This window comes from Mastigoproctus giganteus, chromosome 8, assembly GCF_048544385.1.
Source record: "Mastigoproctus giganteus isolate SK-2022 chromosome 8, ASM4854438v1, whole genome shotgun sequence".
Taxonomy (NCBI): domain Eukaryota; kingdom Metazoa; phylum Arthropoda; class Arachnida; order Uropygi; family Thelyphonidae; genus Mastigoproctus; species Mastigoproctus giganteus.
In genome coordinates, this window is record NC_143582.1 from 155,528,677 (window position 1) to 155,550,529 (window position 21,853).

The following is a 21,853-nucleotide window of genomic DNA, read 5'->3' on the forward strand; positions in this document are numbered from 1 at the left end:
GTGCACAAGAAGCATTAAAATAGCACCCATCGGAACCCGAATACTCGTGTCGAGAGATTAACATAAATAACGAAACACCAACCTACACATAATATAAAGTTGATCAACAGTAAGGACGACAGCTTAATCACTGAATTTCGATTTCCATATTATATTACATAATTATAGATAATAATACACTCAATTATTAACTCTCCATCCGTAATGAACTATGCCGCATAGCTCTAAGTATAAAGAGCCGAACAGCTTTGTACGCTAAAGCAGTAATAATTTGCTTCTGGTTACGCAAATCAAAGTGATAAAATAGCAGCTATGGGACGTAATAAAGATATCATGGAGTTTCAAAAGAGCATGATTGTGGGAGCTCGTGAGTTGAGTGCTTCCACATTGAAAATGGCCACGTCTTGCTGGTTTCTTACAGCTAATTGTGGTCAAGGTGTACAAAGAATGGTCTCAAATGGGTAAAACCAACTCTCGCCGACTGAACTGTAAAATACAAAGGGTACTAGGAAAGTTTTGCAATATGACGCAACAATGAATCACAGGAAGCTGCTTGTTGCTGCATGTTGAGACATGTTCATACGTGCATAGTAGCCGCCGCGCCAAGTCGATGGGCTCAGTTATTCATTAGTAGTGAGAGTGTAAAGTGCTTGCGATGGCATCGTGGTCACAAAATGAGATGAGGACAGTTTTGCGGTATAATTTCGTGCGTGGTTTAACCATAGACCAGTGCTTAGAAGAAATGACTCTTGCACTAGATGATGATTGTCCACATCGTACAACGATATTCAGGTGGTATAGAGAATTCCAAAGGGGAAATTTCACTCTGGAGGATTCTGAGAGGCCGGGAAGGCCACGAACGTCAGTTACGGAGGAAAACGTTACTGCTGTGAGGAAAATGCTTGACGAAAACAGGCGAGTGACCTACCAACAGATAGAGGATACTTTGGGCCTAAATGCACCAGCAATTCGTTCGATTCTGCAAGATCATTTGCACGTGAAGAAACTTTGTTCTCTCTGAGTGCCGCATCAACTGACTGAAGAGCAGATGACACGACGTGTGACTTGGTGCCGGGAGATGTTAAAAAAGTTTGATAAGGGACAATCTCGGTATGTGAACAACATCGTGACAGGTGACGAGACTTGGCTGTACTATTACGATCTGCCGACCAAGGCTCAAAACAAAGTTTGGGTCTTTGATGATGACGACACACCCGTAATTGTCAGAAAACCCGATCTGTAAAGAAGAAAATGATAGCTGTATTTTTCAAATCGAGTGGAATTGTGGAACGTGTCGTTTTGGACATGTAGAAGACAGTCACAGCTAAGTGGTATACTGAACAATGCCTGCCTAAAGTCATTGGATCTATGAAGAACCTGCGGCCAAAGTCAAGAATGGACACCTGGTACCTCCATCACGAAAATGCTGCAGCTCACCGCGCCAAAGCCTGCACCGAATATTTGACCACGACAGGGACTGAAACTTCTCGAGCACCCTCCCTACAGTCCAGACCTTGCTCCCTGCGACTTTGCACTGTTCCCGCATGTGAAAATGAAGCTAAAAGGGAGGCGGTTTTCCAGTGATGAGGACCTTCTACGGGCTTGGGACAACGAGTGTGCTTTACTCCCTAGTGAAACTTGGCAGAACTGGTTTAAAGATTGGTTTCGGAGGATGGAGAGGTGCATTGAATGTAGAGGAAATTACTTTGAAAAAATTAAATAAAAAAAGCTGTATTGCAAAACTTTCCTAGTACCCTTTGTATTCGTGGTGAGCGAAGGGTCAGCGCGTTGCACTGGCTCAACGGCAGGTTACTGTGCGACAGTTGACATCGCAATACAATATGGGGAAAACAAGATATGTAGACTTGTATAGTAGCTTATGTCGGGCGGCAGCAAAACGTCAAGTCAACTCCACCGTGATACACTGTGATAAATACAGAACTCTGCAAAAGGGAAGACATGTGTAATGTTGTTTGTGTTCTTTAGTTGTTTTTGGCTACTTTGTCACCGGGATAGCCCGTCCAGTGCACGCCTACGCCACGAGGAAGTGAACCGTAACTAGGAGTTAATCGTGCTGGACCTAGAATTATCTGGTACAGAATGTCCAAAACGAGTTTGGACATTCTGTACGAGATATTCATTCATTAAAAAAAAAAAAAAAAAAAACCTACTAGCGGAGTTAAAAACCAGCAGATGCCTGCAATCCCTTACCCAAGGACCCCGAACCTAGGCACTCTAGAATAACGCTCGAGGCCAGAAACTAAAATAAAAAGATATATATAAATAAAGATTTAAAAAAAAAAAAATCGCCCCAAGCAAGCTAGGGGTCTGAAAGTCTCTCCTCAAAAGTGCTATCACAGAAAAATAAATAATGGCTTTTAGATAGAGGAGTGTGTATGCGTGCGTGGTAGAATATTACCTCAAAACACTTGTTTAAAACTGCTCAATGTGATTTTTGCAGGCAATTTCGATGTCGTAAGGAACTATCAAAATGTGATATAGAACAGGAAGAGTGGAACTGTGAATGTTGATTCATCGCTATCAACTGTTGTCATTGATTGAACGGCGTAAACTTTCCTCTTACGTGAACCTGGCAGCAAGTTCACGTAAGAGGCTTGCATAACAAGCGCAAATGCGATACAGTAGTTGGGCGGTAAGGAAATTAATACCCCTTCCGTACAAAGTCCACATCATCCACGGAATGAGTTAGTATGTAAAGTGAATATTAGAATGTGGCGTGTAACGACTTGAAAGCAGAATTATTGGGATCACCTTTTCCACAGAAACCACCTATGGAAAATCAGGTAGATTTGACATTTGATATTACTTGACACACATATTAATTGAATTCGTGGGACATCCATCAAGAAGATTTTAAAGCGTGGTTTCAGAAAAACAGCGCAAGAAATCACATTTCACTTGCATCTATGGCCTAGCCCACCCTCTTGTATGGAAATCGCATAATTTCAAAAGGAATATGGTCACTACCCCCGCCGCATTTGTTGACATTACACTTATTTTTTTGCAGCTGTAAAAGAATGCTTACAACAATAATCCACACACCCTGAAAGAATTGAAAAACAACATATTACCTTCACTCTCAACGCGCTTATTTGTGCGCATTTATGTTAATCACGATAATTTTCAAAAGTTTTGGGGTAAATTAAGTAATACCAGAAAACAAGGATTGTTACTTTGTAAATTTCATGTCTTTAGCACTCTTTTACTCCAAGTTATTCACATTTTCTTTGTACATCGTGATCATCAAAATGATTACCCTGCTCTGTAAAAACACTATATAAAACTGAATAAATATAGATAATTTTGATATTTTATTAACATATATACATATAGTTAATGATTAAAAGCAATTCTCCCTTTCCACACAATATTGAATGCAAAGTTTTTCAGCATAATTAATAAAATAATATGCATTCAGATACATATATATCTGAACACAAAATTAAAACTATTTTCGGTTAGTGAATTAAATATGATGGTCACTTTCTACTTGAACACCCAGCGGCCCACTTGACAAACAGAGTTTAAAACTTCTTCAGAAAAGGTTTACATTATTCCATACTTTTTAGTTAGTAATTAGTTGCTATATGGAGTGTTACCTGAAAGGGGGAAAAATCAACATTATTAACTAGAGAGAAAAATCGATTTATATATTTTTTAAATTATCATAATTTTAAATTGCAAATTCGCCATAATCAAACGGAATTATAACTTAAAAATTACTAATAATACACAAGGAAGAGATAACTATTTTTTTTTTCCCATTAATTAAAAATCGTGGAGCATAAGATTATTATTCTAAACTAGAAGCGAAGTTGAAATCTACACTGTGTGTGTGTGTATGGTATCGCTGATGGCCAGATCGGGTTCGGAAAAGTGTTGGCGCTCGTGTCAGCCTAATATGTGTCTGGGTACACTATCACCTGTGCTGAAACGCACAAAATCCTGCACCCACCGGAGATAGTGCAATACCGGTGAGCGCTAGCAATCCCGCTCCCAGGTTACCCAAGCCAGAGAGCCAGCAAAAAAAAAAAAAAAAAAAACACCTGTGTAAATTAACTTAGTAATTATTAACGTATGAGTATGTGCAAATGAATCAGTTAACGTAGCTATCTACCAAAGTAGTTAAGTTAGATTGGCATCGTTTTGATTATATCTCATATTGTGAATACCTTCATAACGAGTTGCCATGGTATTGTATTACCTCAAATAAGTAACACTTCGCCAATGGAGAGGACTACTGTTACTTATTCACCACCCAGACGGCACCGTTTCAAAGCTTGTTGGCTTTTCCTCAGTGGGTGGGCAGGTTACCCTGGTATTGCAATAGTGACAACCCAGTTATGAAGTATAACTCCACAATATGAGAGATGCCTGAAGGTGTGCAGTAGTATAAACTATAAAATATTTAAGGGCAAAGGCCTCATGGTACGAGATAGAACGACTAACGTATGGGTACCCATACGTTAGTCATTCTATTTCGTACCATGAGACCCTTGCCCTTAAATACCTGGTAATTATTTTACTCAGAAATTTTGATATTTTAGCTTAATTGAATTTAGCTATTAGATATCACAACGCAAGGAAATTTAAAAGTTAAAACTTTAACTATATACAAAAGCATTTAAAAGGACGGCCGGTGGGAAGTAGTCACGATGAGACTACTGCCACAGGAAGCATGTTGATATTCGTCACTCCCGCTCCAAGATACACAGCAATGAAATACATCTTTACAATCTTCCACGAGAAGAGGCGTACTGGAAGCAGTTGATAAAGCCAGTAGAAACAACAGGGAAACAACAGCCGCAATGAGACTGTTTCTCTATAAAGCATTGATTGCCACGCAGTCAAATTCAGGAAAATTTGATCAAAAATTTAATGGTGGTGATGATGACTGCTATGAACAGCCACAAGAGACTGTCACAGCCCATTAACAACTGTAAAAGCCCATTAGCTATTCCAAACGACGTTACTCAACTTGAAATATCAACCTTACAAGAGACCACTGCCACGGAAGAACACAATGATCCTTGTCGTCCTCCCAGTCAAAGGTACTCAACAATTAGAAATTTGCCTTTCAATCTTCCACAGAAGAGATTTACTGGATGCATATGATAAAAACCTCTAGCGTCAGGAAGGAAGTCAACAGCCACAATGAGACTGTGCCTCTATAATACATAATTTCAATTTATCATTTCCGACGCAGTCAAGTCTAGGAAATAATTTGATCAGAAAATTAGGAGTGATGAAAGTTTCTGCAAACAGTCACAATGAGACTGTCACGGCACCACGATTTATATTATCTAATCCAAAAGTGGCGTTTTTGAGCATGTAGTTTGAATTTTATATTGAGCAATGTGGTGTGGGATCAGTATGGTATCTATTTCCAGAGTCCAACAATAAGGAAGTTACAAGATTCAAAAAATGAACTCAACAGGTTTTTTTCCCCCCAAGTATCCCAAGATCTTCTCTCCTAGTATTGATATTTTTATTATTTATATTACTTACTTGACGTCTGCCTTCTTTACAACAACTATAACCAGATAGTTCAATAATAAATCACGGTAGGCTATTTTTTTCATTTAAATGCAGCTCATGCAACTTGTACGCCAATTCGATTACAAATTAATTAACCAAGCTGATTCCTGAGTTCAGTTCTCTTGTGAAAAACTGACATTGAGAAGATCTGGAGAGCGGTAAAATTTTGTTCATTTTCTAGAAGGATATGAAATTTTATCCAACGATAAGTTAGGGACCCTATTTACAAGACGTCTTCTCTTTTCAGAGTACAGTGGATACGTTAACAGGACGTGTTCCCAATCCTCGATCTGCCCACAAGTGCAGAACGGATCTGGCTCCAACCCCATCTCATAGAGCTTAGCCCTGAGAGAACCGTGAACCATGAACAGATTCCCGAGAAGTCACAAAAGTCACTTGTTGAATGAACCTTTTGGTTACCAGGCCAGGCAGATTCGTCCCATCTGGACTGCCAAATAGCTGTTATCTCAGTCCAGATTCTTTTCATTTCTGCTTTAATGTCATTTGCTGGGTCTGATGTTATGCCCAAAAACGTTGTAGATATGCCTTTCTTTAACTTGTAGATTGTGCCTGTGAATAAAATATATAAATCTGTGGGCATTTCATCACCAAGAATTTGCAGTGCATTACTGATAGGACAATGTATCTGCACTGTCCTACCATTAATACCCGTATATACCTCCGTTCCTAGTTGAACACGTCCTACCCAAACAACACATTTCAGATTCGTATATGCTCGCAGGCCTTCGAGGAGGCAGTAGTACGACTGTGAATGCAAAATGCCGCGATCGACAGAGTTAACAGACCTCCAGCGCGGAATGATAACAGGGTGCCACATAAGCAATACATAGTGACATTTCCGGGGCAAGGAAGATCCCTAGGTCAACGACTGTGTTATGATCTATATACGTAAGCAGATTGATGCTGACACCTTCACGAAACGACCCTCCTTCAGAACACGACAAGAGAGGCCTACAAATAATTGTCAGCTCGGAACGCAGGTCCACATTGTCGCAAAACACACATATCCTCAGTAAGACAACTAGGACACGTATCAGCACAGAACAGTGCACAGGATGCTGCATGATATCGTAAAGCTCTCACATGCGATTAATCATCCCCAACTAATATCGGACGCCGTCTACCTTGGTGTAATATGCTGTAGTCATCGATGTAGACCAATGGAAAGCGGTACTTGGAGTGACAGGTCACAGTACATGATGTTCCAGTCTGGTGGTCGGGCCTGTGTGGCAAATACCCGGAAAAAGCTACCTGCCAGACTGTATCGTCCCGACAATGAAGTCTAGCGGAAGCAGCGTGATGGTGTGGGGCTTATTTTCATTTTTCATAGATTTCTATAGAGAAAACCTCTGAGATCAACAAGATCATAGGATGCATGTGAAGGGACAGCCAGAAAAAAATAAAATAACGAACTGAACTCGTGGCCGCTTTGAAGCCCAAATGGTGAAAAATACAGGGGAGCATTTACAAAAGAACTGATGGAGGGTGTTCCACAGAGACTAGAGGCTGTCATATGGTTTAAAAGTTTGAGCACAATTTATTCGTTTTCACATAGCACCCATTGATGTTATGAAGAAAGAAATACTGCATCCATCACTCACTAAAACTACATCGTCTGCATAAACTGAAAATTCTACGTATAGTTTATTAGGTAAGTAAGCATAACCATTTACACTACACTGGTGATCAATGGAAGTGCATCACCACTTAAAGTTGTAACTGTCGTCGAATAACGTAAGTATATGGCAATATTTCTTACAGATTGCATCAGATAAGATTGACACGCGCGGGTAATGACATAATATTGCATCAGCTGTTACTTTCAGCTATATAAGCACGCTCATTAAGAGTTGCAGTCATTCCATGCTTGTGTCAGGATGGCGAGTTACGTGCAGTTGACGCCACGAAGAAAGAGTGCTATTGTTGCTTTACGCGAGGAAGGATATTCTTCCCGTCATATTGCTTATCGAGTGTCTTGTAATCAGTCCACAGTGAGTATATTTCTTTCCCAACTCAACAATACTGATTCTGCTGATAGGAAAAAGGAACCGGACGCAAACGAGGCTCTATACCAAAACAGGACTACGTTTTTACCTTAAAAACTGTAAAGCTTCTTCGTCTGAGCTGAAAACAGAAGGGAAGAACATACAGGAATGGTAGCAAGAGCAGTAACAGTTAGAAGACGCTTCTTCAAAAATGCACTTCTAGCCCGTCGTCCTAAGAAGAAGCAGCTCCTCACACAAAAAATGAAAAAGGCCGTATTAATTTGGTGTAAGGAGATTGTCAAATGGATCCCCGACAGTGGAAGTAAGTTACTTTCTCGGATGAGAAGAAATCCAACCTGCATGGCTCTGATAGGAGACAAACGATTCGCCGTAGCCGTGGTGAAGAATACCATCCAGACTGCTGTTGTTGTTGTTGTTGTTGTTGTTGTTGGTGTAGAGGTTTTTCGGCACAAGGGCAACTGTGGCCAAAATGTGCCTATTCAAATATTTGGGAAGGTACCGGAGTTTGCCTTATTTGTTATTAGATACATTCATAAAGTTTACTTTGTTTGAGATAAGCGAAAAGCTCATCCAGATTGGCATTGTTTCCCAATAGGTGGGTTAGTGATAAAGGTTCTTGCATTTGTGTCAGAGAAAGGAAGGTAGTATTTCTGATATGGGAATAATACGAACAATCTAACAGAATATGTCGAACTGTAAGTTGTGATGAACAATGCATGCATACAGGAGGGTCATCGCCCATGAGCAGGAACAAGTGGGTCAGGTGTGTGTGCCCTATGCGCAATCTTGCCAGTATTACTTCTTCATGCCTGTTTTTCCTCAAGCTCGAGCTCCATATTTGTGGTTCTTGTTTAATTTCAAATAATTTATTGTTTGTCTGTGTTTTCCAAATGTTTAACCATTGTTCCCTACAGATACTTTGGATATGTTTTAATAAATCTATATAGGGTACTTGGTAAGATGGAGGTGCGCTGCTCTTTGGGTGCTTAGCTGCCTGGTCTGCTGCTTCGTTACCTGTGATTCCAGCATGCCCTGGAATCCAACAGAAACTTACGGTATGATTCAGATTCCTCAAATGATTTAGACGAGACCGGATTTCTTTTATTATGGGATGTGGGGTTGAGAAATTGTTACTTATTGCGGAAAGCGCACTCATGGAGTCTGTATAAATTAAACTATTAGTGTTGAGACAGATATTGATATTGTATATAGCTAGGTGGATTGCATAAAGTTCTGCAGTATAACTGCTACATTCAGTCGGGAGAGATACAGATACTGTAAATGTGGGAAAGACTGCTGCAGCACCTACGGCATCATCTGATTTTGAGCCATCAGTATATATTAAGCAGCTCTGCGCATTGCTAGCGGCATGTCCTTCGTGCAATTGCTTGATGTAACAGCTTTCCATGGACTTTTTTCCCCATTGTTGGAAATAGGTATCACAGTAAGGTGGGTTTGAGGACCAAGACGGATCAGATATTTTGGTTTCTTTGAGCGTGTTTTCAAAATGAACATTCCAGCAATGCATCAAATCTTGTAGTCTAATACCAGTTGGTCTATTTTCAGTAGGTTTATTGTTATAGAAAGTTACCCTTTCAGGATTGAAAAGCAGCGGTTGATTCGGATGATCTGGAAGGCTTTTAATCCTGGCTGCATAGGTGAGGAGTAACATTTTCCTTCTGAGATGGAGTGGCGGTTCGTATGCCTCTATATAGAGACTTTGGACCGGAGATGTTCGAAAAGCTCCAAGAGCAGTACGAAAAGCACTGTGCTGTATTGTATTCAGTCTTGTAAGTACAGTTTTCCTAGCTGAGTCGTATACTATTGAACCATAATCTAGACGAGACCTGATGAGCGAACGATACAAATGCAGGAGAGTGCATCTATCTGCACCCCATGCCATGGCAGAGATGGCTCTGAGTATATTGAGTTTTTTCAAGCAGAGAGTTCTGGGATAAGTTATGTGCATGGCAAAATTGAGTTTAGTATCTAATATTAAACCTAAAAAGCGGATATTGCTGGCAAGAGGGATTGGTTGGTTTTTTATTTTAAGTTCAGGCTCTGGATGTAATCTGCGCTTTTTACAGAAATGAACTGCAATTGTCTTTTGTTTTGACAGGCGATAACCATTTTCTACAGTCCATGTCTCTAACTTATTTATGGTAAGTTGTAACTGTCTCTCTATGCTGTTAATGGTTGGTGAATGGCATGATATAGCAAGATCGTCGGCATACATATATATTTCTACGGTTTTGGGGATATTCTGTGTCATGGTATTTAGTCTAATTGCGAAGAGGGTAGGACTAAGTATGGACCCTTGAGGCACCCCTTCTTCTTGAATAAAATATTGTGAAAGTACATTCTGGTGACGAACTTGAAAGGTTCTGCATTTGAGAAAGTTCTGGATGAATTGAGGTATGTGTCCTCTCAACCCTAGGGTATACAGCTCTCGAAGAATGCCATATCTCCATGTGGTATCGAATGCCTTTTCAATATCTAGACTCACCATTACCAGATGTTCATTTTTAACATATGCATTCCGAATGTTAGTTTCGGCTCTTACCATGAGGTCCAAACAGGATCTGTTTTGTCTGAAACCATATTGGTTGATATTTAGTAGCATTTTGCTTTCTAATATCCATTTTAATCTCCTATCTATCATTTTTTCTAGTGTTTTACTCAAACAGCTGGTTAGGGAAATTGGTCGGTAGTTTTGTGGAAGCGATTGATCCTTTCCTGGTTTTGGAAAGGCAAGAATTACCGAATGATGCCACGAGGAAGGATAAACACATTCAAGAAATACCCGGTTGTAGAATACTAGTAATAATCTTAAAGCTGTATTATTTAGGTGTTTAAGCATTATATAGTAGATTCCGTCCGGTCCTGCTGAGCTGTTTGCTGATCTGTTCAGAGCTTCTTGGAGTTCAGCTAGGATGAATGGTTGATTATAAGGAAGGGATTGGTTGGTGTTGAAATTTAATTTATATTTTTCTGCAGAGGTTTTGATTTTCAGGAAAGGATTGTCGTATGCAGAAGCTGATGATATTTGACTGAAGGTCTCTCCAAGGAAATCGCCTATTTCCTTTGGAGAGGACAGTTCTCGTCCATTCTTAATCAAGATTGGGGCAGAAAAGGGAATGTACTTATTATTTAATTGTTGGATTTTCTTCCATATTAGCCGACTGCTGGTATCCTTCGTGATGGTACTGGCAAATGTTATCCACGCTTCTTTTTTGGCTTGCTTCCTGATTTGTCGTGCCCTTGCCTTTTGTTTTTTATATAAAATGAGGTTGGCTGTTGTAGGAAATCTACGAAATAGGTTCCAAGCTTTATTTCTTTCTCGTTTTGCACTGTTACAGGCCTCATTCCACCAGTGTTTTGCCTGTCTTTTTTGGTTTGCAGAGGATTGAGGAATTGCCTCAGAAGCTGCTGCCAAAATTTGTGCGGTGATGTGCTCTGCGACTTTATCTATTGGTTGGGTTTTAATAATTTGATCATGAAAATTAATACAGAATGAATATTTTGTCCAGTTCGCTTTTGTGAATTTCCATTTTACTCTGTAATCTGGAGAGTGGGATTGTTTTGTTTGAATTTTACATATAATTGGAAAATGATCGCTGTTGTATGGATCATATAAGGTTGACCACTCCATACTGGGGAACAGTATGGGAGAACAGATTGACAGATCAATTGCTGAAGTGGAGCCTGTGGGTAGATGGACATAAGTGTGATGGCCAGTATTTAGCAAGGTTAACTGCTGTTGATTCAGTAATGCCTCTATCATATGTCCTCTTTTATCCATGCTTGAAGATCCCCACAACGGGTGATGCCCATTGAAATCTCCAAAAAGGCAGAAAGGTTTTGGCAATTGTGCTATAAGATCTTCTAGTTCTTTAAGCATGAAAATTCTGTTTGGTGGGAGGTATATTGAAACAAGTGTTAGTGTTATTCCAAGCGCAATACGCACAGCAACAGCTTCTAAGTCAGTCTGTAGAGAGATATGTCGAACTGGGATTTTAGAGTTGACTAGTATTGCTACTCCTCCATGTGCGGATTTTGCAGTATTCCTGTCTTTTCTGTACATTGTGAAGTTTCTAATTGAGAGAGTTACCTGTGGTGTTAAATTTGTTTCTTGCAGACAAACACTCACTGGATTGTACTTATTAATCAGGTCATATATATCATCAATATTGGCTCGTATGCCTCTGCAATTCCATTGAAGTATGTGCTGCATTACTTGCTTTTAGGAGTTGTGTTTTGATCTGTCTGTTTTTTTGAAGCAGTTTGTTTGTAACGATCTGATTTATTTCTGTCTTTTTTGGGGAAAACCGGTCTCTCTGTATCCATGTGTTCTTCTGCATGAAGTTCTAATATGGTTTCTTCTTGGTCAGTTTTGTTGTCAACATCCATATGTACAGGGAATTGTTTCTTGGTCTGAGCATGATCTGTAGGTACTGTTTTTTCTGCTTTTTTTGTAGTTTCAGGCACATTAGGAGGAACTGAAATTGGTGTATTAATTGCTTGTTCCAGTTGCTTGTGTTTGGCAGGTTGTGGCTTAGCATTAAGCACGGACCTGGCCCAAACTGCAAAAGAAATGTTTGGAGGGACTGCAATGTCAGTTTGAGTAGCAATAGAATGGTTGTTTTGTGTTGCTTGTGCATACGTGCGTTTTGGCATAAACTGCATGATGTGCTTTTTGGCTTCCTGATACGTTACTTTGTTTTCTGTTTTATATTTTTGTATTTCTTTCCCCACTTTCCACATTTCACAATTTTTTGAATATGCCGGATGATTACCTTTGCAATTGGGACAAGTGAATGAGGTTACGGTACAATCAGCTTGGGTGTGTTCTGTTGAACCACAGTTTGGGCAAATCATACTGCCACGGCAAGCTACCTGGGAGTGTCCATATTTCTGGCATTTGTAACACCTGATGGGATTCGGTATATATGGACGTATACGACAATTCAGATACCCTGCTTTAACCATTGTTGGTAAGTTTGGGGTACTAAAGGTCAGTATAATGTTCCTTGTTGGCTTTAATTCTCCATCTTTCCGGATTAATATTCTTTTTGCATGTATTACTCTTTGATCTGTCAATTCTTGTACAATTTCATCCTCTGAGATGTTAATCAGATCCCACTCTGCTATAACTCCTTTTGATGTATTCAGAGTAGCATGGGGCGTTATTTTTACGGGAATTCCACCAAAAGTAGTCACTTTCAATAATAATTCCGAGTGTTTTGGCTTCATTGTCTCTACCAGCAGATCTCCAGACTGTAATCGCTTTACCATCTTCGGTGTTCCTGCAGCATTTTCCAAGCATTTCTGGATTAGAAATGGGGATAATTTGCTAACGGGAGAATCTGATACAGAATGAATAAGGAGAAAGGCTGGGTGATCTTGTTGACATAGATCTGTTTTTTGTCTCTTATTTTGATAAGTGTCATGATCGGGTTGGTTTTGATCAGTAGGTGATCTCAACTGATCAAGTGAGGGAAAGGTTTCTTTGTCCATTTTATACTCCTTTTGGCCCTAAGGGTTGGCTTTCCCACTCAGGTTACCGGCCCCGCCACGGGGAGGCAGGAGTAATGCCACGAGTGGCCAAGCGGTTGTTAGGTTAGTTGGGTTAGTAACTCTAATAAATTTAAAAGGAAAGTTGTCTTTTCTTTCCTGACTTAACTTACAACTAGTAAGATGAAGTCTACAGTGCTTTTTTTTTTAAGAACTTAAGAGAAACTAACGTGGAACTTAAAAGAAGAGTGATTCCTTTAAAGGAGAACGCTTTAAATCGCTTTATAGAGCTCAGAGAATCGCTTGGCCACGGAAAACGCTTGGCATCCGGGGCCATCCAGACTGCATGGTGTCTACAGTGAAATTCCCTACCAGCCAAATGATATGGGGGTGCATTTCGTATCTAGTGCATTTCGCGGAGTAGGAACCTCCAGTTTATAGAAGGTTCCGTAAATGCCAATGGATACCTGGCTATATTGGAAGGCAAATTTCATTCTGCCTTCCAAGTAACTGCATCTTTCAGGATGACTCTGCTCCTTGTCATCGGGCGAAAAGAGTAAGTAGGCATTTCTGTAGTTATTTTAGCTTCATTTTTGCATTAGTAGTTCGACGGTAATGTGTTTACATTTGTTACAGGTGAAAATATGGTTGAAAAAACGGTCCATTACAATTCTTAGCTGGCAGGAAACAGCCCGAACCTCAATCCTATGGAGAACTGTTGGCAATGTGCGGAATCTGCAGTTGCCAGAAAGAAACCAAACACCCTTCGTGTTTACGAAGGGAACCAAAATTCGTGTTTTGAACCACGAACTATCAGTTGATTATCTTCAGAAATTGCCTTGACGGTGTCCTACTGTCATCAGGGCCAGAGGTGGTTCAACTAAATATTAGTTTGCACTTGGTGAACTTTTCATTTTGTTTTCCAATTAAAATGATAAACTGATGCAAATTGAGGACTTCTGATAACATTTCAACCATAATTGTCGTGTTTACCAAAACTGTTGTATAAAGGTTGCAAATGCTCATTTTGGAATATTTTGTCAAATATTACTTAGCTTTGCCTTAACTATTAAAAAATATCTTTTGTTTATATTTCTACTGGTGATGCTAGTCATTAATTTAACATACCATCGCGAAAAAGGGTTAGAAACGTGAAATTCCTAGGTGATGCACTTTCTTTGAACACCAGTATATATTGGAAAAAGTGACGGGACACGTGCATTTTTGTAACCATAAATAAATTAAAACAATATTTAGTAACGTGTTAGCCCACCTTTGGCCTTTATTGCACTTTGTATCACGGTCAGTACAATCAGAACCAATCTTTAGTAAAAGGGACACAGTATTTTAGCCTCGACTTACTTTTGGCCTATTCCTAAGTTGACTTCAGGGCAATCGTGTTGATCTGATCTGAAGTCGGCGTTCCAGCTCACCCTAATGGTGTTCAATAGGGTTAAAGTCAGATCTCTGGGCAGGACAATGAAACTTTTGCACGCCCGTGTCTACAAACCAACTCATACAGGGTATGCAATATGACATGATACATTGTCATGATGAAAGATATAAAGGCCAATCTCATGCTGCTGCTGCCTTAGTGTACAAAGAGGGAGCTGTCCAGAATGTCTTAACGCATAGTTTAACTAAATTAACTAAATCATTAGCCAATGATTTAGTTAATTTATTTACTAACTATTAATACATATTTTATTGTTTACTTACCTTATTTACTTTCTTCTTTCATTAATATAATATGCAAATTTTCATAATTCATCATTTATTAAATTATACATTTAGTGAATTGATTCAAAAAAAAAAAAGCAATCACTTTCATACGCGCGGCGCTTAAACTGAGAACTTTTAATAAAATTTGTATGGTTTGACAAACCTTTCTAACAAAAAAAAATTAAAAAAAAAAAAATATATATATATATATATATAAATTGCATGTAAATCCGTCCACTAGCAGTGAGCAGACATGGTAAGAGGGACGGCCATGCTGAATAGACAACAGGGGCTTTATGCATATACGAAATTATAAAGTGTAAAATTTTAGGCAAATTTTAGTATATAATAGTGAAGATCTGCTAATCATGCCAACTGCATAAATATTTTCATTCTCTGTACCAAAATCCCATTCAACTTTTAATATTAAATAGTAGTATCTCTCTATTGAACTCCCGCCAGCAATAGTTAGTTATCTTCTCTCCGTGTATGTTTATGTATTTCGGAACTATATTTAATAAATTTACCCATAAATAGTTTCTCTGATTTTGAACCTCATTAGTGGATAAAGGCTGGTGGACTTATTTATACATCGTTGCTGTTGAGATTTTAGTACCTTATTAGGAGGGGGACACTTGATTGATGTGAAGTAAAAAGTCTTGAAGGGGTGAGGTGAGGTGTCAATAAAATGAACGAGGGAAGCATATTCTTATTGGGAGAACAAGGAATATAAATATAAAACCTTAGATATATGTAACGGAAGGCTGGATCTCATATAGTTTTCCTTCATACAAAGTTGTAGATCACTGGAATAAATTACTTATTAACTAGACGGAGAGCTTGGTAAAGTTCAAAGGGGTACTGGATGGTCGCTCTTTGTTGGTGTTGAGAACATTGGTTCCGCCCCCTTTGTTAGTAAAGCAGAAAACATTCATTTACATGCGTCATTCAGCCATTCTAATGCTACTGTCACGGTTTAATGTTAACCTGTGATGTTGATTTCTTTGTAAACTTAATCAGTAATATTATAAAATGTTTATGCGTTATGCAGAGGATATGGAACACTTACCCAAGAAAGAATACTCTTTGGCATTTGGAAGTCCGATTAACACACACGCACTAAGTGCACTCCGATTGAGATTCATGTTAGTCACCTCACGCCAGACGTTTTCTTGGTCATTGTAGCATTCAACAAAAGGTACAGTTGTAAGCCCTAGAAGTATATATTTTGACGCTTTCTTAGTTAATACAAAAAATAAGAATCTTCAATTTTTAACAAAAGAAATTAACTAAAAACATAAGAAAATAATGTAAATATACTGGTGTGCAAAACTTAAGAACCAGTCAGGTTTTCACCTGTAGTTTCTCATAGGAGTGGCTTGGATATGGGAAAAGCCTACCAAAGGAACCTCGTGAGGTACAGAAATGATGAAGGGAACAACACCGACACAACAACGAAAACAAAACGGTACAGAGGGACTTTATTCAAAAATGGCAACATAGCACTGGCTGCCATGATACAGATGCATCACTACCAAAGATGGAACAAAGGGAAGACGTGGTCCTTAGTAGGAGATATGGCCACCGCTAATGTCAGTACAGGCTTTTCACCGCCTACCCATACTTAGAACAATGTTGTTGATAAGTTCTTGCGGTAACATCGTCCATCCCTCTGTCAGCGCCATCTTCAACTGGTGAACATTTTCTGGTGGGTGTGGACGTGCCGCTAGGCGTCTCCCCAGAGCGTCCCATACTAAAGTTAGTTTGTTTTTTTCAGGAGCATTAGCAACTATGGCCATATTGCTCCGGGATATGCGGTGGTCATTCACTGACCTTTCCGCATCCTCCGTATTTGGTGGTGACGGGCTCGAACCCCGGTCTAATCAAGAAGCGTGTGCTACGCACTGCTGCTGCTCCTTCCCACCTGGCTACGGAGGCGCCTGCGTCCCATACGTGTTCGATGGGATTTAGACAAATGGAACGGGCAGACCAATCCATACGAACAATGTCCTCACTTTCCAAAAGCATATCAACAGCTGCAGTGCGATGAGGTGTGGTGTTGTTATCCATAAACACGAACTCGGGGCCAATGGCACCTCGGAACAGACACATGGGAAATGATTACCTCAGTACAGTAGAGTGCACTGGTTACAGTACCGCCTTCCAGTATCTGGGGTTGTGTACGTCCATCAAAGATAACGCTCCCCAGACGAGAACACCTCGACCGCCATATCGATCCCTTTCAGTGATGTTTGCGGGGTGATACCGTGTGCCAACCACTCGCCAGATTAGCTGACGTCCAGAATCGCTGCTGAGACTCAATCTACTCTCATCAGTAAGGAGTACCTTAAGTAAAGATTTTGTGGTTGTAATCTTTAGAAATAGTGTCGGTCCTTAAGTTTTGTACACCAGTATATGATAAAAGAATCTGCCACCACACTAATCGATAAACATTTTGAGATCCCAGACTTACTTTATCCAAACGTGAAGCACAGACTGCTGACTAGTATGAGAGTTACAACTCTGGAAGGTAAAACATCATTGATCAAGGGTGATCATTCAACAGTGGTAGCTCCTTCAACCACGCCAGCGGCTACTAAATGGGCTTCAGGGATTATGGAGTCAGAGGGCACTGTTACACTGTTGCTTGTAAAGGTCAAATGCAATTCTGGTTGAATCAATGAAGAGATTGGCGACATCACTGAAGGAAGGAAAGACATCTTGAGTGCCATCTGTAGATGATGGGGGTACGCATTTTGTGTGCGAGTACACATTTGCAAGGGGATGTCTTGTCATCCTAGGAAATTGTTCAGTGATGCGTTGCATCCGAATAATTATTTGGAGATTCATCACAATGCCAGTTCCACGGGTGAGGTAAGAACTATTCAGTATTTTTTGTAGAACTAAAAGAACTATTTGTAGTATTTTTAGCGTTCAGGCTTTGAACGCTAAAAATACTACAAATCCTCATAATGATGTGCTCCGGACTAAGAGTAGTGAAAATAGAAATTAGTAAAAATCTGTCAGTGGTGCTCAAATTAGGAAAATTTTAGTGGAGGAAGCTCGGTCGTCGCTACGCACATTGAAAGTTTGTGGGGTAGAGGAATGTATGGGCAATCAGGTGATAATGGAGGCATAATGGCATAGTGTTTTGTAAAAGGTGCCACCGGTGGATTCTCACATCTGCGCCATAGTATTAGTATTAGTTATGGTTTCATGGTGCAAGAAAACCTATGGCTTATGCTTATGACCAGCCAAAAAAAAAAAATGATAAAAAATAAATAATAATAAATTTAAAAAAAAAATAAATTAAACCTATCATCCTATCCGCTTCCCTCACCCGAAGGTACTATCCAGATGACCTTTGAATTTCCCCAAACTGTCAGCCTCTATCTCCCATGTAGGCAACTTATTCCAGTAATTTATAACTCCCTGGTTAAAATAAAACTTCCTGCAGTCCAATCTAAACATTTCCCCGTAACTTGAATTTATGTCCCCTAGTTCTAGATCATTTATAATCTTGAAAATTTCGTCCTCATTCATTTTACTGATGCCTCTCAGAGCCTTAAACACCTCAATCAAATCTCCTATAAGGTGTCTAGCTTTCAAACTCTGCAACCCACATATTCGAAGTCTTTTTTCATAAGGACGCCCTTTTGCCAATCTCACCAGGCGAGTTACCCGTCTTTGCACCCTTTCAAGAAGCTCGATGTCTTTCTTTAGGTGCGGTCTCCATACTTGAACACAGTATTCCGAGTGTGGTCTAACAAAAGCCTTATATAATGGGATTATCACGCCCATATCTCTACTTGCAAAAGTTCGATAGATCATCGATAGGACACCATGGGCTTTCCTTGCAACCAGGTTGCAAGGAAGGCCCATGTTTACTTTGCGAAGAAGTACACAATCTCTGTAAAAGCCAGAAAAGTGTAATGTCTGGTTTGGGTAAGTAGTGTTATCTTCTGTTGTTGTGTCTCTGGCTACTTGGCCCTGGTGCCAAGTAGCCAGAGACTTTGCGTTGCCCGCCCCCATCACTGGGAGATGAGCCAGGCTGTCCATCATACTCTGGCTGGCCTCCGCCAGGGATGCCTCAGCTTCCTGGCAGAGCCCATAGTAAAAAAAAAAAAAAATTATTGCATAAAGTCAGAGTGTGGGGGTAGTGTCAAGAAGGGGTGAATACGTTAGAGTGCTGAGCATGTAGTGGAAGGTATCCTCAGAAGAACAACTGTTCTAGCACTGTCAGACGAAGATGTAGGGAGGGGACATGGTGCTATAGTAACTAAGCAAGGGAGCTTAGTATGAACGCTGTGTGCAATGTCTTCATGGCGGCAGGATGGTCCATGACCCGTGGAGAACTATTTTGGAGGACAGTTATTCTTCGCTTGATAAAGGATCTTGACACGTGAATTGTCTTTATTCAAAGTCATAAGTCCTTAGTTTTGTTTTCTAATGTAAATGTGACGGTTCCACTATGGTAATGTTGTACTATTTATAGATTATTTGTTGTAAATATAAAACTGCATTTAGTGGATTTAACAGACAGGTTGTCTGTTGGTTGTGTTAGTGGTTCTTGAGCTGGGTGTGGCTCCTGTCAAGGTCTGACTTCTAAAGACTATCAGGATAACGGTAGCCATTTTGTGTACAGAGGAAAAGTTGGTTATTAATGTTGTAAATATGATATTGAATTGTACAACACTGAGAAGATGCTGTTTATGTTTGTACACTACGTTTGCCTTCTGAGTTTAATGCTGAAATCTCATAGTGTAGGATCAGATACTCATTGAGTTTTATTAAGAGACTACGTAGTTCATGCGTGTATAATGACTGGACAAGTGTGTCTGGTTGCTGTAGCCTAATAGTAATATTTTTGAAATGAGGTTAAATAATGTAATAGACTGCTATTCATGGTTTCGGATTTTCTGATTAAGCTGCCGGAGAGTGGTGATCGTACTCACTTAGCTAATAGTATATAGGTACTTTATCTGGATCAAAATGTCCACTACTCAGTCTATTTATTTTCTATATATCTTCTATTCCCTTCATTCTTAGTTATTTCCATGAGATGCCTCCTTCCTACACTCCAATCTGTCTATCCTCTTTCTCTTAACTCCCAACCCCTAAGTTCTTTTAAACTTTTCTCTTCTATTTCAAGGGATATCTATTTCTTGTTTATACTCCGGCACGACCACCAGGCCAGTGGAGTTTACATTAAATAAATCAATACAAATGTTAATCGTATTTAGCAGTTACGGGTTTGAACTCGGGTCCACTCAAAGAGCGTGTGTTACTGCACTCGCGTTCGTGACCACTCGGCTACATCAGGCCTAATTGCTTCTTCCTCTTATCTTCTATCCAACTTTCTCTTCCCTTCCAATCCCCACTTCCTTTCCCTAAACACCTTGGGGCTCCCAGATAGCCCCAGTAAGAGTTTCAGTTAAAAAGCAGTCCTGGCACACCTCCTCGTGGCCAAGGTTGGGAGTCAGGGGGCAGGTTCCCCCTGGTTGGGAAGTCACCAGGTGTGCACTCAACACAACAACAACAACACACATACTTACACACCTGAATGCATACACTTGCCGACCTTGGCCTTATGCCTTTTCAGATGCTACAGGGGCATATAGGAGAAACCTGGAGACCGCAATTAAAACAAACACACCTTGACCTTTATTCAAATCAGTAAAATCTGTCAAGATTCCTGGAGTTATAGAACTTTGACTTAGTGGAGGGGTGCTCAATAATAATAATAGATTTCAGTGGTTGTGAAGACCTCTAACAGTTCTGCACCTGTTAAAGAGTTCTGGAACAAAGGTAATGAACTGTTTGTAGTTTCCGTCTTCCTGAAAGGGAATATGTTCCTCTTGCTGAGGTAGATTTTCCATTTCACGTGAAAAGTATGGAATGTAAGTCTTAACATTATGTGTTGCCATGTTTCGGCAATGCCGCAGTGGCAGAGCGGATCGTCGAAGATGCCCAATGATGACGGCTTTTCTTGTATAGATTCGTGTCCAGTACGTAAAAAGGTCGTGTGGACCTGGGAAGAACCAGCTTAGAGCTTTGGGGAATATAAAGGTGATCCTAGGGAATTTCTTCGTTATTATTCCTTTTGTTGAGGCATCCCATCTGTTCTGCCAGAAGTGCTGCAGATGAGTAAGAAGTCGCCTTTTTTCTGCTTTCCGATTGTTGGTTGGGTTATATGCGAATCCAATGATGGTGGTGGAAACACCTTTAGAGAGGTGATATAAGATACCTGTTCTTATTATATCCGGGTCAAGTGAAAGAGCCCCTGCAAGGACCTGGAGAATAGGGGTGCTCACTGTGCAGCAAGCCTTAGTGATGGGTAAAAGGATATTCCTTTGTATTGTGAAATTTCTTCTGGTTATTGACGATGGTGGCCCTGTGGTACCAGACCCCGAGGTGTAGGAGACAGCTGGAAGGAATATGATCTCCACTCTCGGTTGGTAACTCTAGCAACCAGAGCTGTATAATTCCTGATTTTTGTTTGGAGGTAATTTAGATGAGGCAGGAAAGACAACCTGGAGTAAAGGAAAGACTCCAGGTTGTTTTAGTTGAGCTTAGAATCTAATAGTGGTGCCATTTATTTTGATTTGGGGGGGGGGGTCTGGCCAGATGGAGGTCGCACCACTATTAGATAATTTAGATATATCAATTATTGAGTTTTATTAAGAGCATATAACCTGGACTAATGGTTTTGGTTGCCGAGATTGTCAGGTTGTGAAGCTCCACCCAATCAAGTAATAGCCAGCGCCTGATTTGCCATGGCTTCAAATTGGGCTCTGGAGTCGGCTTTTACTTTGATAATTAGATCATCAGCGTAAGCTTGGAATTTTTCACCACCGAGATCCAAGTTTAGGAACTCATTTAGGATCACAGAACCGGCACGAGATCTTTTTAGATCTTGTGGTCGTAGATCTTTTTAGTGGTTTTGGAGTAAGAAGAAACAACATTGACCGATCTATTATCAAGATAACTTCTGATGCTATGGTATGAACTTAGCAGTATCTTGGCTGCTC

The 21,853-nt window shown here is 40.0% G+C and overlaps 1 protein-coding gene across 1 annotated transcript in view; it reads right to left on the reverse strand.

The window, feature by feature from the left end:
• Positions 1-3,430: 3,430 nt before the first annotated feature.
• LOC150081937 (kelch-like protein 10) overlaps positions 3,431-21,853 on the reverse strand; it is a 103,571-nt gene continuing 85,148 nt past the window's right edge. Inside the window, exons 7-8 of the mRNA XM_090380373.1 lie at positions 15,892-16,035; positions 3,431-3,620 (exon numbers count right to left, since the gene is read on the reverse strand). Of these exons, the coding sequence (XP_090236499.1) occupies positions 3,598-3,620; positions 15,892-16,035 (167 nt within the window). The 3' untranslated portion in view covers positions 3,431-3,597. The remainder of the gene's footprint in view (positions 3,621-15,891; positions 16,036-21,853) is intronic.